The sequence below is a fragment of the Macrobrachium nipponense genome, chromosome 28 (genome assembly GCF_015104395.2).
Source record: "Macrobrachium nipponense isolate FS-2020 chromosome 28, ASM1510439v2, whole genome shotgun sequence".
NCBI lineage: Eukaryota > Metazoa > Arthropoda > Malacostraca > Decapoda > Palaemonidae > Macrobrachium > Macrobrachium nipponense.
Genome location: NC_087217.1, coordinates 62,009,422 through 62,027,763, shown reverse-complemented (window position 1 = coordinate 62,027,763; position 18,342 = coordinate 62,009,422). Strand labels below are relative to the sequence as shown.

At 38.2% G+C, this 18,342-nt stretch overlaps 1 protein-coding gene across 1 annotated transcript in view; it reads left to right on the top strand.

Moving 5' to 3' along the window:
* Positions 1–18,342, top strand: part of LOC135201807 (drebrin-like protein) — a 163,386-nt gene that overhangs the window by 107,265 nt on the left and 37,779 nt on the right. The window contains 1 exon segment of the mRNA XM_064231075.1: positions 2,278–2,480. Within this exon segment, the coding sequence (XP_064087145.1) occupies positions 2,278–2,480 (203 nt within the window).

Below are 18,342 nucleotides of genomic sequence, written 5' to 3'. Positions count from 1 at the left end.
ACATACTTCCTAGTTCACTTTCCAAGGACCTTTGCCGAGAGAGTCGGTCTACTCTAACTCGAAAGGTACCTATAACCTCTCCGCTCTGAGTCTGACTACGTTCAGACTATCGAGATGTTGACAGGAATAAGATTACCGTCTTCCATTTCCGTCTGAAGAATGGGATAAGCTGGCAGTCACAACTATTAAAGAATATGCAAATATGTTGTTGAAGGGCCTTTGGGCTCAGAGATTTGCGTCTGTCAAACAACAAAGCCCTTCACGATTTTTGAGTTCTGTGGAATCTCGAAACTCGCTCACCATCTACTTTTTGTCTCACCTGTTTTCTCGGAGTCAGACACTCGTGCGAGATCAGGCGACATATAGTAGCCCTGAGTTTCTTGTTGACGAAGTCGGTTGCGTTTAATACACCCCCGATGATCGTGTAACATGAGACCAGGTTGGACTGTCAGGCATTCTTCCTTCGGGACTGAATCGCCTTTTTGCTCCTCGCTCCTTTCTCCTGGCACCAGAAGCTCGAGTCAGGAGTTGATTCGCTGACGATGTTGGGTTGCGTTGATACACCCCCAAGGTTTGCTTAGATTGAATCGCCCAGGCAGTCCAGACACTCATCCTTCAGCGAAGAATGTGCCTTATGGTCTTCAGGGTACAGCCTTGCTGTCCTTGATTCGTCTGACTGGTCAACTGGTCGGTCACCTGACTTTAGTACAGACGTACTGACTGTGCATGTCCAGATCGAAGCTTTCAATATGGAACTTAGACGTAGTCTGAAGTTCTTGATGTCAAAGCATTCGAACCTCTCCTACCTGTTAACTTCTTGCATGTGATCAGGAAGGCCTTCTTCTAACCACCCTAGATACGACAAAGAGGGTTAGTGAAATTTTAAGCCATCGTCACAAGTTTTGGCTTTAGAGAACACAAGGCGGTGTGCTCTCTAAGCCTTCCGTTGTGGCCTAAGAATGGAAACCCGTTTTGTCCTTGGGCCAGGAGCTTGGAAGCAAGGATGGCACAAGTTAGTGGGCAGGAGCCAGAGAGAGTCCTGTGCCCTCGGGTCTCTCAAGTTTTATCTACATAAAACTCAAGAAAGTCGAAGTCATTCGGGCAATCTGCAGTGTTCCGAAAAAGACCAGACTTGCCCATATCGAAGAACACCCTGGCTTTAGTGTTAAGGATTTCTTTCAAAAATGCTCCTTCATTGTGTTTTGCACAAAGAATTGAAATCTTTTTATCTGAATGCTCACGAGGTGAGGACGCGGCCTCGGAAGCATTTTCAACAGAGCATGGCACTCAGCAACATCCTGAGTACCATGTTTTAGCGAAGCAACTCTGTGTTCACTTCACACTCCCTGTGAGATGTGGAAGATGGCATATGAGATCTGCTGCTCGCTAGGGCCATACGTGTCTGCAGACACAATCTTGGGGGCAAGAAGTACCACTCATCCTATCCTGTAGAAAATGGTTAGGAAGAGCTCTTAATTTAGTTGTTGAGTCGCCGACAACAGCGACTTCTTAACTCTTAAGCCTTAGTTAACACACCTTAACTTTGGCTAGGTTGGTCAGGTGGTGATATATATTTTTATATATATATATATTTATTTTACTTCTTAGCCCTCATGGTATGGTCAATATGGTCTAGTCACATTGTGGTCACGACCCTGTTGACAGATCATCTGGAGTGCACCAGCTTTATAGGTCTCTACCTCGCTGGCAACTCTAGTAAAGCAGAAGCAGACTTGGGTGACAGTAATCACGAAGTCAGCTATGCTAACAGGTGGAACCAAGATGTAAATCATCTGCATGCATTTGTTTCCCAAAATCCTTCTATTCTGTCCCTTCCCACCTCCAAAGGTGGGATTCAGCTATATATATATCTGACAGGTAAGTTTCATGAACAAAATGATATTGTTATGATACAATAAAGTTTGTTCATACTACCTGGCAAGATATATATAATCATGTACCCACCCACCTCAGGGGACAGTGGAAATAAAAATTATGAATAGAAAATGGGAATGGTTCCTGATACCCGCCTCCCAGCGGCGGAATGGGTACTAACCACCTGACCGACCACTGCGTGTGTCGGAAGTTTTTTAAAATTCTGTCGGACTTCAGAAAATACAGCTATATATATATCTGCCAGGTAAGTATGAACAAACTTTATTGTATCATAACAATATCATATTTTGTTTTTGATAACGAATGTTTGTATGAGAAAGCATTAATTTTATTCTCTACAAATTGAATTAAATAAAGCTTGACTGTAAGTGTTCTTTTCAGATAAAGTGTCACCCTTGTCGTCAGTTGAAAACAGAACTCGAAATCAGGTTTCATCTACAACAGTGCCATCTATTATTAAGCAACATCCAGTAGAACCTATGCCACAGCCTCCACCTCAGTTTCAAGCTCCCCTACCAGAGGTTCAACCACAGCCCCCTTCACAGCCTCAGTCTATTCAAGAGCCAGCACTTCATCCTCAATCGGTATTTGATTTGTGTTTTTGGAATGCCAACGATTTTATAGTATATTTATAAGGTAATGGTAAGAAACGTTTTCTTTAATTTTGCTTACATCTCCTTTAGAGCTTTTTATTTTGTTAAAACATACCTAGTAGAAGCTGTATTTAAGGAAATTTCATTGCCATGTGTTTGTCATAAGAATCTGCTTGATTCATTTAAAAATGGAAAAATAAGAGCAAAGCAGTTAATCGCCATAACAAGACAACTTGCACTTCAAGATTTCAAATCCCATATATACAGTAGTAGTTTAGTGGAATATGAATCAAGCATATTTAACAATTTGACAAACTTTAAAAACACCAGTCCATGAAAATGGATAATGAATTTGGAACTGCAGTGTATGTTTATGATAAAATCATGAATGATAAAGTTTATTTCAGAGTCCTTCATAGCAGTATTCTGCAGTAATGTTACATATTCCTGGCATCATATAACTATTTGTATTAATACATATCCAACCAAACTTTAATCATAGTAGTATAGTAGATAATTATGCAGTGTCATAGGATAAATTTAATTCAAGATGTACTACTACTCTGTATTTAGTAATTCAGTGCACACAACCCCCTGTTGTGCAATAATATGATAACTTGTTTTGCTTAAACAAAATCGAACACATCATTATGTCATCAGGTGACATCCACTATGGTTCATTCCCATGGTAAACAGATTTGAGAGTCTGACAATATATATTTAAGTGTTGATTATCCAGTACAACTTGCTTGTAGCCCAGTCAGGTAGTTCAATCTTACATTGCAGTAAAAGTAAAGAAGACTTGGAAAATACACTTTATTCAGTAGTGAAATTCTACCCTATAATCTCTTAAAACATCACAAATTACCAATTCTTTAGACAAATGTGTCCCAGAATTTCACTTCATAACAACTAAAAGAAAGCTGCATGGTGGTCTGAAGAGTATTAGATAATATAGAATCAACCATAAATTGGTTCGTTTAAAGATATGACAGTAATAAACTCTTGAAAATCATGTCTTCTCATTAATGAAAAAATTATTAATATTGTAATTTCATATATACTTAGTAAGCATATCAGTAAGGACACCAAGGCAAAAACCCGGAACAGCATTTTGTACAACTTTATTGGGACATGTTTCGAGTAGTATTATCACTTGTTATCAACCTATAAAATTAAAATGAATTGACATTATAGTTTTTGCAATCAGATTCACAATAGTAAAATGACATGTATAAAAATTATAGGAGTATGTTAAAAGATAGCTAATACTTAAAAAAAAAGTATTAGCTATCTTTTAACGTACTCTTATAATTTTTATACATGTTATTTTATTATTGTGAATTTGATTTCAAGAACTATAATGTCATTCATTTTAATTTTGTAGGTTGATAACGAGTGATAGTACTACTCGAAACATGTCCCAATAAAGTTGTACAAAATGCTGTTCCAGGTTTTGGCCTTGGTGTCCTTACTGATATTTAGATGGCGCTTCCCTGCTGGTGTTTCACTTACTAAGTAATTACGTAGCTATGGTTTCATCTCGCGCGGCAGCTTTAATTTGAGAATGGTGGAAACAACTTACCAAATATCCTCATTATTTTCTGTTGGCTCTCAAGTAACATCTGGGGTTTGCTGCAGCTTTTGTTTGGTGGTTTTCAGTTATATGGCTGGAATTTGATGAAGTAATATGGCTGGAATTTGATGAAGTATTATCGCTGATTCAGGTAGTCTTAAGCTTTAATAGCTTTCAGGATAATCTTTTATAGTTATTTTTATTATTATTAAGCTTGATTCAAGAGCTGAGAAGGAGCTTCCCTTTGCTTAGAATTCCACCCTAGCCTAGGTTACAAGATAGCTCTGATATTCCTTCTTTACCTCTTCCTAATTTTTGTCCTGCTACTAGCCCTCCTACTTTTAATCTGCCGGCTCTCATGCATGGCTCCCTCGCTTCCATACTCAATGCTGTTGCCAGTGTAGAGTCTAGGTTTGTCAGAAAATTAACCTGTTGCTGGAATTCAGTAACGGAGTTGAGTGTGAACCTTTTCACTGTCAATATCCATGTCAGTGATTCTGAAACTTGGGTTGTGAGATCAGTTTTGATGGGTCACAGGAACACAGGAAAATTATCACGCTTTCATTCTATTTCAGTTACTTAGTTTGATTCTTTTAATCACAAATTACTTATGTAATGTATGTTCATCCTCCCTCCGCAGTGAATCAAAAGCAGTGCTATGGATTCCATTAATTTAGTTTTGTGAGTGAAAAACAGTACCATGGGATTCTGTCAGTTTAATTTTTTGAATGAAAACCATTGCCATGAATCCTGTTAGTTTAGTTTTGTGAAAGGGAAAATCAGTGCCATGGATCCCACTAGTTTAGTTTTGTGAATGAAAAAATTTGAGAACCACTGGCCTAAACGAAGGTCCCTGTCATACTATCCTAAACCTAAGAGAAGTCATACCGGAGGTCCAACAGAGGTCGGTGAGGTTTGCCCATGGGTAGTTTCCCCCCAACCGTATCGGTTGTACAGTCCTAGGTGTCAGTAGGACTAGCATCACTGTCCTGCTCCCATTACCCCAGGAGAAGACATACCAAGTCCAAGAGAGGCCAATTGGTTTGTCCACGGGTACTCGCTCCCTCAGTTGAGCCTATGGCACGATCCCAAGTGCCATCAGACAGCCATTGGAAAGGCGTTTCATCAAGAGTGCACTAAGTTTTCGTATGGATACTTCAAATTGTCATATAAACGTCCAATAGTTGAAGGTATCATACCTGTGGCAGTTTTATCATACATTTATGATAATTATAGTACAAATATGTATGTCTCATCAGCGATCAGGTCAGTCCTACCTGGTGCAGTGTTACCAGATCTTAATTGCCATTCAATGCTAAATTCTGTATGAAATTATGCTACCTATTCTTTTAGTTATGCTGTAGCTATATGAATGAGCGCTCTGGTGCCCGGCCATTACTAACCCATATCCTTTTTATGGTCTCGCTGTAGCTATGTGGTACATGGAGGAGCAAGGGAAAGGGCACTATCTCATGCTGTCAGCACCCAGTGCGGTGTTACCAGGTCTTATTTCCCTTTTGATGCTAAACTCTGTAGGAACTTATGCTAAATCTATCAAGACACACCTGCTTGTGAGCACTAAGCACCCACCCCCAGGTATGTTGTTGTTACCTTTAAGGGGGGCTGGCCGGCTAATGCCGTTATTTAACAACAGGACTTTGACATTCATACCACTTAATAAGGTGACTTGGGACATCTCCAAACCGCATATGATTTTCGCCTCTGACCTTTGGTTTTGTGACTCCAGGGCAATTTATCCCGAAAATAACCATTTTTCAAATTCTATCTCCTTCCTTGATATTTAATATTAAGACCTGGGATTACTATCATATATAGACCTGATGTAGACCTCCAATCAAATAGAGAGTTTTTTTTCTAAAAGTCATTTTTTTGCTAGATATGAATTTTTCAATATGGTAAAAAAATAAACCCTATAAATCACGAGAAAAAAATTTATAAAAAAAAGACAAAACAAATATTGGAAAAAAGGGCTCTATTTGATTGTTCTATAATGTCTTTCTGAGTTATATACCAAATTCCAATGTTATAGCTTTAAAACTAAGTGAGGAGATAAATTTTGAAGGTCAATAAGTATAGTTTTTGAGATACGGGCGTTCAAAGTTTTCCTTCGTATTTCTATAAAGACAAAGTTAATAAATAATGATTATTATGAATGTATATTTCTTTTTTGTGTATTAATAAACCAAAACTATTTTATTTATCATAATTTAATCATAAATGATGATCCCTTTGCTCATATATCGTAGCCTGGGGCACTGCTTGAGGCAAGATGGGGCACTCCTTCCTACGTAACCCCCTCTCTCCCCTTCACTTACTCGGCTTATTACAGCGAATTTTCTTCTGTATGTTAGCGCGAGATGTTTTCCTTGTATTTTCCTCTTTGGCATGATGACATTCTTGCCGAAACAAAGATAAACAAACGTAAATGCAAGAGAATGTCAGAGGTGAAACTTGAAGGCGTACTCTCTTTTTACAAAGACAATTTAATAAATCAGGATTATTATGAATTTCATATTCCATTTTGGGTATTAAAAAACCAAAACTATGTTATTTATCATAAATGAAAATCTCTTTGCTCAAAGATCGTAGCCTTGGGCACAGTGTGACGTGTGCTGTCAGGCAAGGCAAGAAGGGGGCGTTACTAGGCGACCCTCCCCTCTCTCTTCACTAACTACGCGTATATTACGATATTCTGTAATAATACTTGAGCGATTTTTCTTCATCTGTATGTTAGCGAGATGTTTTCCTTGTCTTTTCCTCACTGGCATGATGAACTTCTTGCCGAAACATACATAAACATACGCAAATGCAAGCGAATTCACGAGGTGAAACTCGAACGTGTAATCTACTTGAAGTCTATGGTCCAACTGATTCATGATTGAACCAGATACTCGCAGTAACTCGCTTCTGCGAGCCACGGAATCTCTACAGATGCCATTTCTCACAATTTCTTTGCCAATAATTATTAAAATTTACGATAACAGAAGAAATATTGCATTTTCTTGTACGGATGAATGTTTTAGGCTTATTGAGTTATGTTTACTAATTACCCTGTAACTATGAAAGTAAGAGGAATTTTGACGAAATATTTCGTATACGTATTCTCAATTGCCATATGAAGCTCCATGAATTTTTTCATGACTGCATTTTTCGCCCTATACCACCATATATAGGGGTTCCGGCCGGCCCCCTTAAAGCAAGATGAACCATCATTAGATCCTTGTAAGTGACAATTAACTGGACTAATGTTCTTACTTAGTCCTCCAGGATTTTCTCTAGGAGATGGGAGATTGGCTTTCAGCTAAAAAAAGCAAGGGAAAGCTTATTTGTTCATATACGAAACAAACCTTCGGTCTTAACATTGAGTAATACTAGCGCCAAGCTGGAAAACTGGTAGGATTAATAAAAAACTTGTGTGGTCCAGGGACTATTGGCAGCTGTACCGGGTCACGGAGCATTGTAGTTCCTAGAATGCATTGGGCATCCCGTGACCTATCAGTTATTGTCCTACTGCCTTTAAGAGAGGACATGATTACTATCTATCTCTTTAAAGTTGGTTTAGTGTGCCCATTTAATTTCATAATATTCCTTTTTTTCTTTCTCTGGGTGATCTCGGTGTGGGTGTGATCTGCTAGGTGTGTCCAAGTTGTTAGATATGGTGAACTTTGCTTCACCAAGGGAACTTTCTTCAGGTTCTCGTAAGAGACAAAGGAAATGCCCTGGAGTGAGTGGATTTCCTTGTTCAAGATTCCTAACATCGGTGTCTACAGATCCTCACCCAACAGGTACTAGGTGCAGAGAAAACTTATGTACTATTACCAATCCTTGTTCAGTGTCCTGCATCCACCTGACCTGCAGTTTATGAGGATGAACGCTACGGCAACGGCAACAACGCCAATGTTCCCGGTGATGCAGAATTTTGGAAACAGTTTTGCAGCACACGCAGGGATACCAGCAGTAGCTGCTCAGTGTCTCCCATCAAGTGTGGTGACATCACAAACTGACAGGGCTGCCACCATGACGTCACAGCCTACTGCTTCTCTCATATCCTCGTTGCTTCCTGAGACGAATATGCTTTCAGACTTGGTAGTACATGCAGTTATGAAGAAATTACAAGCTTTAGAGGACAAAATAGGTAGGAAAGACAAAAATAAAAGACATGAATCGTCTTCCTCTTCTTCGTCTTCCTCTAGTTTGACATTATCGCAAAACTCGATGACACCATTTGTACCAGTCAAGCATTGGATGATAAGGGACTTCGTGACTGATCCTCGTGCCAAGAGAAGATTAATCAAGCCAGGACTGTCACATCCCTGTCGGCAACAAAGTGAAGAGGGCAGTGGCTGGTAAAGGTAACGACAATGACGACCATCATTTACGTGCATCCGCATGTAAATATCCTGTTGATGAGGAGAGATGCTGCATTGGCTAGATTGAGCAGCACCATAGATTTGGATTCCCTATTAGCAATTCGGAATGGGGATATCTAGAGTCGCAATTGCTGTTGCCAAAAGGTATACTAGAAGCTGCTATTGATAGAAGAAGAATGGTTACTTATAATAGATTAGTCCAACAGGCACTTAATAAAGCATCTGGAAGCCATGCTAATTCTAGTGAGGTAAGACAACACCAACAATTACCTCAAAAGAGACCAGGGAGACAGAATCCCTCCCTTACATCAGCAAGACCTGCTTCCCCAAAGAAGTTAGCTCATTAGCCCTTTCACAATAGACCTAATAGAGGAAGGGGTATTAGGGGCAGAGGGAGAGGTTCGAGACGATAAGATGGGGGCCTCTCACTGCTCAGTCACACCAGTGGGGGGATGCCTGGCAAATCATTGGAGTGTGGCAGAAATTTGGAGTGGAGCAATTGGTGGTGGATGTACTCAAAGTCAGATATCTGATTCAATTCGACTTTACTCCACCCCTGACAGAACAACCATTACCACACACTCTTGCTCAGGAATCTCAGAAATTTCTTATCCTGCAAGAAAAAGTGAAGAAGATGATGGAGAAGGAGCAGTAGAACAAGTAACACTTCCTTCAAGGGGGTTTTACAGCCATATTTTCGTTGTCCCCAAGGCCAATGGAGATTCGAGGACATTTATAGATCTGTCAGTATTAAATCTGTTCATAAGAAAACCAGATTCAAAATGGAAACTCCAAGAACAGTTCTGGCAGCAATTGGGGACAAGGATTTTATGCTGACTATAGACTTGAAGGACACATACTTTCAGATCCCAATCCATCAGTCTTCCAGGAAATTTCTCCACTTAGCCTTGCAGGGAAGATTTCCAATTCAGAGTCCTGTTCTTCGGATTGACAGCATCTCCCTAAGTATTTACAAGGGTATTCACTCTCATGTCAACATGGGCGCATGCTTAGGGGATCACTGCCAACGCAGAATCAGAGGAATTTATTTCTGGTGATAGAAATTAATTTCTCGATATAATGTGGTTCGGATTCCACAATAAACCGTAGGTCCCGTTGCTAAGTAACCAGTTGGTTCCTAGCCATGTAAAAATATCTAATCCTTCAGGCCAGCCCTAGGGGAGCTGTTAATCAGCTTAGTGGTCTGGTAAAACTAAGACATACTTAACTTAAGCTCAGGGGATCAAGTTAATAAGACACCTGGATGACTGGTTGGTGATAGTAAATTCCCAAGAAAAATTACTTTGGGACAAGCTCGTCAGTTAAACCTGATGACAGTTAAACTTCATCAGTGGGCTGTAGAGAACCTAGTAGACATCAGGGTCATATATTCCAGGTAAAAGAAACGTAGTAGCCGACAAATTGAGCTGCAGGGATCAGATTCTAGGAACAGAGTGGTTTTTACATCAGGAAGTGGTAGAGAGAGTTACCTCAATGGAACAACCTACTGTGTCAACCACCTTGAAGAGGTACCACCACTTGGTGAAGTCCCTATCACTTTAAGGGTGGAGACTGTCAAGTACCTCCTGCGAGTGAGAGGCTTTTCTTAGAAGGCAGCATCACAGATGGCAGGAAATATCAGGTCGTTGACAGCTGTGTACCCAGGAAAGTGGTCCGTGTACTGTGATTGGTGTCGTAGAGGGAGCCTTTCTCCACTCAGAACCACTATCTAGTAGTTAGCGGATTTTCTAACATATCTCAGAACAGAGACATATGTCTGTATCTGCCATAAAGGGATACAGGGCTGCTCTAGCTTCGGTTGTGTAGATGAAAGGCGTGGACACTTTTTCTTTATGGGAAATGCTATGTTAATGAAGAGTTTTGAGCAGTCCTGTTCCCCGAAGGAACTAAAAGCTCCAGATTGGGATTTAACCATATGAGCCACTGTGACAGTCCACAGATAGAAGCTTGACCCAGAAAGCAGTCTGCCTATTGGCTATAGCCTCAACCAAAAGGGTGGGCGAGCTACATGGTCTGTCCTATGTGGTGAAGCATTCAAGAGGTTGGAAGTCTGGATGATGACCCTGAAGAAATGCTGCTATGCCCTGTCAAGAGTACTAAGAGCTTACTTAAAAGGAACTCGGCATCTCAGACCAGGATGCCACAGGCGTTTTGTGAGTACAGGACGGAACAAGAAGGAAGTGTCCTTGAATACAATATCGTTTTGGTTGAGAGAAACGATCAGGAATGCGTATGTGACAGAAACTGGAGTGTCAGATAATCTGGAGAGAACTAGAGCTCATGACGTCAGGGGCTTGAGACCTTCTTTGGCATTCAAGAAAAATATGTCTGTGAAGAGGATTTTGAAAGCTGGTGTTTGGCAATGCCAAACAATTTTCACTTCCTTTTATTTAAAAGATGTTGCCCATAGATCCTTGGACACTTTTTCCTTGGGTCCAGTGGTGGCTGCTCAACAAGTGGTATAGCTCATCCAGTACCCTTGGCAGGTCAGTTAGTGTCTAGTCTAAGATGAAGGTATGAAAGTAGAATGAATGAGATGACTGGTCTCGCTTCTTTCATACATTTTCTATAGACTTCTTTACCTACGGGTGGTAAGAGGGAGAGTACCATCATAAGCTGGAACGGACTAGTTACAGGTGAGTGAGACAGCCATACTGTAAAGATAATCTAGAGCATAGGATGCTATTCAGTACCAACACACCTCTCTTGGTAATAGGGAGAGAGTGGTGTGATAATAGATCTATATACAGGGACTGGAGTTTCCTATGAGAACAGATAGTTCTCCATCTTCCGTAATGCAATAAGCAATGGTATTGTATAAAACATCCAGAGAGGGAAACCAAGAGATTCTCATATCTTTGGTTCTGAGGTTGTAGTCCATTGTCTTATACAGAAATGGACGAAGGTGGCACACTCCCAGTCAGTTAAAGAGACTTACCTCCCACCAATAACTAAGTACATCCTAATGTTAAGACCGAAGGTTTGTTTCATATATGAACAAATGACAAAGTTTTAATCAATTTGTATTTTTCATAAGAAACAAACCTGAGGTCTTAACATATAAAGGCCCACCGTGAACCACCCCTCTAACAGTCTAAACTGGGTTGGAAGAGTAACTGTTAGGTCACGGGACGCCCAGGGCATTCTGGGAACTACAATGCCCTGTGACTGGGTACAGACACCAATAGTCCCTGGATCACACAAGTTTTTTATTAATTCTACTGGTTTTCCAGTTTGGCGCTAGTATTATCCTAATGTTAAGACCTCAGGTTTGTTAGTTATGAAAAATACAAATTGATTAAAAATTTGACATTTTACCTTTCCTCCCTCTTGCGAAGTTCAGAGGAGATATTTATCTGTCATCACCAGGGAAGCTCCTTCTTTGGGGGTTGCTGCCTCCTCACCCGGAACTTCTCTGTTCTCATCAAGTCGAGTGCTAGACCACCTTGTTAGGAATATCTTTTAAGATTTTGGTTTCCTTGAATGGACAGTGGGAACATTGGCTAAGAATAACTATTAGGAGGGATGACTCTATAGAACTTTTCTCTCTTTTCACTTTGGGAGTGCTTAAGTAAGGAGAGCTCTGGTGCTCCTTTACCATTAAGGGAGTCACTCAGACAGAAATTGTCCGTTATTTTCTCCCCTGGACCAACATCTCTTCCCACTTTAAGTGATAGCTCTTGACATCAGGACAGTCTCTACCCCATTAGGTGTCAGGCACTATATGTTCCATACTTACATTCTGCAATTGACCTACTGGAAGTTCAAATCGATCTTCACATCTCACTATTTGAAAAACAGTGTGTAGTTGTAGTGCCTTGGCAGTGACTGGCATGGTATTAGGTGAGGAAGCATAGAAATTTCTCCTACTTCTCTTCACCTTACAGTAAGGTGTTGAGTTTTTGGGAGCCAGGTTGTACCATGTACCTGGAGTACCCACAAGTTTCAGTGGATGGATTGTGGTTTTTTTCATTGTAGGTGACAATGTTGTCTGGTTGTTATGTATATTGGTACTGCCTCCAGGGCAAGGGCACTTTTTTGTGCTTTGTTAGCCATTGGTCATCTACTTTGCTGCAAACTCCCACTTAAGTAGAGGTGCCCCACGGCTCAGCCACCACACCACTACAGGTTAAGATGAGCACCAACCAGAAGCATTTTTCACCTGCAGTAGCTCTCTTACCAGATAAGGAAATGACAAGCATTGTTTCAATGGTAGCAATTTTTCATGTTTCAAAGTCAATACCATTCTTCAATGTTGTGGAGTTGAATATGTCCATGTATCTCACCCCCATTCAATGTGGGATTCAGCTTTATAATTACTTGGTGAGTTAATTATATGTAAATGATATTTTCATTACAAATTTAGGCTGCATATATAATTACCAAGTGATTACATAATCAAAGCCTGCCTCCCCTTGGATGGACAAAGGGTAATAAAACCAATGAAGATGTTTGCTAAGTTGTTTCCAGTATTCCCAGGAGGGGTCGGGCCTGTCACCTACACTAAACAATTGAGGGCTACTGCAATTTTTCAAAATTAAAGCTGCTGCACAAGTTGAAACTATAGCTAGATATGTGATTACTTGGTAAGTATGTATGTATATATGAAACTTAATTTTATGAAAGTATCATATTTATCTCTCAAAAGTCACAGTCATTTGTTAGCCAGATTTAAAAAGTCATTAAAGTAAACATAATTTCATGGAACCAGTATATCACAGACATAACGCACAATATACCAACTAAAGAATTTGGCAAAAATTCTGAAAAATTGACAGATCAAGCACTCAGTCCATTGGGACAAGCCTTAATGTTTAGTGGGCAAAGAGTTCATGATCCTTTTGCAATATCAAATATATATGGAAGACATTTAGAGTAGGTTAGGAGTGAACAAAACCTTGATGAATACTTCCATGGCTATAAAAGAACCTTCTGAGAAAATGAGGTTTGAAACAGCCAAAGTTCTGTAAATAGACAATAGAATTTTCCCATTCCTTCTGTAATAGCACATCTCTAGGTTCAGAAACAAACAAATAGTTTTTTAAACGCTGAATGGCCAAAAGGTAAAGAAGGCACAAGTTATTTTCTCCAATGTTGCAACCAACTTCTGACCAAGAAACTATACTGTATTTCAAGAAGAATGGTAACCTGACACAATATACATAAGGCCAAACCTGGCAGAGACTTGAGTAGTCCATCAGGCTATAAACCAATATCTTTAACAAGCTATCTATACCGAGTGATGTTAAAAATGGTGAATTCAAGGTTAACATGATATTTGATATCATGGATCACAAAATGATAATCTACACTTGACCCTCAAAGTCATTTAGTTCATCATATTGAAAAAGGATTTCAACAGTAGCAAGGAACTATGGCAATAGTTTTTACATCCAAAAAGGCTTTTGATACTGCTAAGGGATGTGCTATACTGAAAACACTATATGACAGAGGTATCTTAGGTCACCTACTTTTTTTATAAAACTTCTAAACAGACTGCACCTTTCAGGTAGATGTACTAGATAAAATTTATTCAGATATGTAATTATCCCACAGGAAAGTGTTTTGAGTGGCACACTGTTCCTTCTTAAAATAAACAGTCTCACAAATTAGTCGCCAAGTGGAATTAAGAATATTATGTACAGTGGACCCCCACTTATTCGCTGTTGGCAGCTGTGGACTTTGTCATTCACAGATAGTCCTGTGGCGCATTTTTTCAAATTGCTGAAAATTTGGTAATTCGCTGATGTTTTCGTCAAAAAAAAATGTCTGATTACTGTATTTTCATGTTATTTTTGTAACTGTAACTTTGTAAATACATTTTTCATCATGAAAAAGGGATTTTGACGTAGGAAAAATCTATTTCTGGGCGAGGAAGCCGGTGTCGCCCATGAAATTGAAATATGTCTGCTTTGGGCGAGAAGCCCTGTCGCCCAGTGAAATATGTCTGCTTTAGCACTATTTCTAGTAAAATATTGCTATAATACCAGAGAACTGCTAAATTGGACATGTCAGAAGCCTCTGACTCGCTCACCTATATTTATATGGTCACAAAAATAACATTAAAATAGGCACTTTTAATTATTTTTAGAGGGGTATTTAGTGTTATGTTCCAGTTATTAAAATACACAGTTATTAGCGTTTTAGAGGGATTCCAATATATTGTTGATTTTCAGAGATCACAGATGGTTGTAGTATCTAACCCCCACAAATTTTACAAAGCCTTATTCTTAATGTTGGCATTACAAAAGTAGATATCTGCTTCTACAGTAGACATTCAGTTTTCTGCAAGCTAAACAAAAGCAGTCATGTTTTATAGTGCTACAGACTGGAAAAGAATTATGAATTGGGACTGAATATTAGAAACAATCTGATAGCCAAACTACTAAGTTCTTAGGTTCATTGTTTGATACACATTATAACCAGAAACCACATATTGCATATGTAAAAGCAAAAAAGGAAAAATTAATGTATTGTACATGATATATATAAAAAACTATTCTTTATTCCAAAAAGAATGTCTCTTTGAAGTATTTATTCCTCATTTAGAATTGGCTCCTCTCGTCAACCCATGCAATGGGTTTTTAATGACTAACCTACATGATCCAATCCCAGAATGTAGGAAATGCAGAACATTGCAATAATTTATCCAATTTTTAAGGAGTTGCAATATAATGAACAATTCTTGTTGATCAGCCCTGCAAGAGCTGATAATGTTAATTCAGTGGTCTAGTTAAACCATGAACAGTTTAATAAATTTTATAATGGTGGTCTGGCTAAACTTTTTATTATTAAAAATAGTGAGTGATGTAATTGTACTATCATTTTTTACAGCATGTTTTTTATTTTCTTCGTTGACTGTTGGGTATGTTGTTATTGTTAGTAGTAATATGAGCAACAACCTTTATCAAGACCTTTTATCACTTACCTTGGTATGTATACACAACAGCAGTCAGAGCTTGGACTATCAAGTTGTTTATGCCTGTGAATCTGTAAAGGGTTGTTTTAATCTGCAGAAAGTTTTTTGGGTGACATAGTCGCTCATTCAGCTTTAAAATGACAATAAAAAACAGTAAATGGGACAATATCTGAGATCTATTTTGTGTCTTAAGTTTTCTTATATAGATCATTAGTACTATGTTTCAAAATCATTGGCAGCATGACACCTGTAACATTAACCTACTGTCAACAAAGGCTGTTTTGATTTGGTGTTGTAACCAACCACAAAGTAGTTGAATGCCATTTGGTAACATACTTTACAGTACTAGTCAGTTGGGAAAACCAAGTCTTGGTAATAGAGCTTTTTATTATCCCCCTGGTGGACAGCGTGTAAAGTTTGAGGTGTATGCAAGTGAGTAAAAACATCTTTTTTTCAAGCAGATCCGTCACACCTGAAGGTAGTGTTTCATGTGGAAAAAGATGCCTGGTAGCTTAAAATGAGTTTGTAATTGAGAATTCCATTGTTATACAATTTGAAGTAAAAATTCATAGTAAGCACATTATTTTTATAAAGATAACTTTTTTAGCATCTTATAGTAAAGTCCACGAAACACAGACAGATGGACTCATTTGCTATGGCCTAGATATTACATAGTCAGCAGTAATAAATTTGGAATAAGCTGTATAAAAGGACGTGGTTGAACCACTACTTTTGTTGCCGAAAGTGATCTCTTGATACTCCAGTTTTCTTGATATGGTTGTAGTATACCATGGCTCGTTATTCAGTGTAATGATACGGCTGTATCTTTTGTAGACTGGTGCAATCAGTGGAAAAGATGCTTGTCTTTTATTAGCAATTCTCTAGTTTAATATAGGAGAGGGAAAGGTGAAATTTGAAGTTTCAGCTGTAGAGTTTGTAAGGATTATCTCCAGCCTTCTTCTGAGAAAGACATTTTTTAACTAACTGCATTTACCAAAGTACGTAGCTGGTTTACCCTAAACTGTCTTATTATCATGTTCATGAGAGCACAGTAGTTGCACTACGTATCATGAATTGTCCTTAAGTTATGGGGTTACTTTTCAATGAATGAGTTTTGAATAGATTTCATGTGCTCTTTGAATTATGCTCATATGCTTTCATAATTAGATTAATTCAGAGATCCCCTGCCAGAAGGGCGTAATCCAAAATTTTGCAGTTTTTAGTTTGTGCTGGATACAGGCACCAGATCATCGAGTTCTTATATAGTGACTAACACTGAATTACCTACTGCCTTTATATTATTTTCAAAAATATAAATAGCATACACATAATCTACTTACTGATTTTACACTTAAAACCATGAAAACTTATTACGTACTTCTGAAGGGATATCATCTTTGAAAAGTGCAATAACTCTGTGAGTGGGTATCACATCTTATAAAAGTACATATATGCACTAACTGCATATTTATGTATGTACAAAAATAAAAATAATACAATTTTAGTAAATATTTTATACATAAAAGTTTTAAAATTTAAAAAATTTGCATAATAAATTAAACATAAACACTTTTGCGGGGTTTTGCAGTGCTTCTGGAAGGTTCGCAAATGTTCGTCCTATTGTGAAGAACTCGTGTATCATAATTAGTCAAGTTCCGATGAAAAATTCGCACTATTGTGAATTCGCGCGAATCAAATCATGTAAGTTCGGGGTATTACTGTACATAACTTTAAACTGCATTTACTCAAAACTGGCATTTCTGGGTCAAGCCCTTCTGGCAGGGGACGCCTCAGTTGTGTGTGAGTTTCAATGAGGTATTTCGGATACAGTATATTACAATCAATTCAGTGAACAATACTTAAGAATCAATGCAGCAAAAACCTACAAATTGCATTTTGAGCTACAATACTGTTCATTTTAAAATGAACAAAAGACATGCTACAGTCAGGAAATTAGCAGTTAAAACATGATTCATCCAGCCTTCTTTGGTTATTATATTGGGGAAAAAAATTTTTTTTGAGTGAGTCTGCAGTATGGTCAAATTAAATTTTTTTAGGAGTATTGTCAGATATATTAAAATTGCTCACATCATATTTTTCTTCATATGTTTATTTATGATACTGCCCTTCAGAGTAATTTTTCTAGTGTACATTTGAGGAATTATTTTAATAATGGTTATTGTGCTACTTGTGCAAACCATTTTTTTTTTTACATTTTTTATTGGTTTCCTGTCTCTGACAGTGGGAAAGGATCTAGACTGTGTGTCAAGTTGCTATTTGATCACAGCTTCTTAGAAATTTATGGAGTTATATCTTTTTTTTTTTACTTTAGAAATTTTGAATTTGAAGAGGCAACAGTAATTTTAGGTTATGGGTTTTTAGAATTTGTACCCCATGATGGCTGTGTATTACATTTTGCCTTTCTTTTGTGTAAGAGTGGCCAAATTTTTGTAAATTCGTTCACTCTGTGTACTGGAAGAGCTTTTCTGCTTTTTACTAAGAGGTGTTACATGGTTTTCTTCAATTTGAAAGCTAGCATGAAAATTATGATAAAAGGAATATTTGTTACATTTTCAGAGTATGTTTTGATACGTGTTAGCAGTATAAATGATTTTTTTTATGTATGTTAATTGTAAATTTGTACAAATAATGGACAGTGTATATATATAGTTTTTATTTCTCTCTCTCTCTCTCTCTCTCTCTCTCTCTCTCTCTCTCTCTCTCTCTCTCTCTCTCTCTCTCTCTCTCTCTCTCTCATCTGTCAACATGCACTAAACACATATTAGCTATTAATTAAATGATGAAATGAAATACAGGTATGAACAATTAATCATGCAATCTACAAAGGGGGTGCATCTTCCGAATAATTACTTTCTATTGTACTAGTTTCTCTGCATCTCGCCATCCCTATTTGAATGCAAAATTGACCACTGTCACACTTGTTTT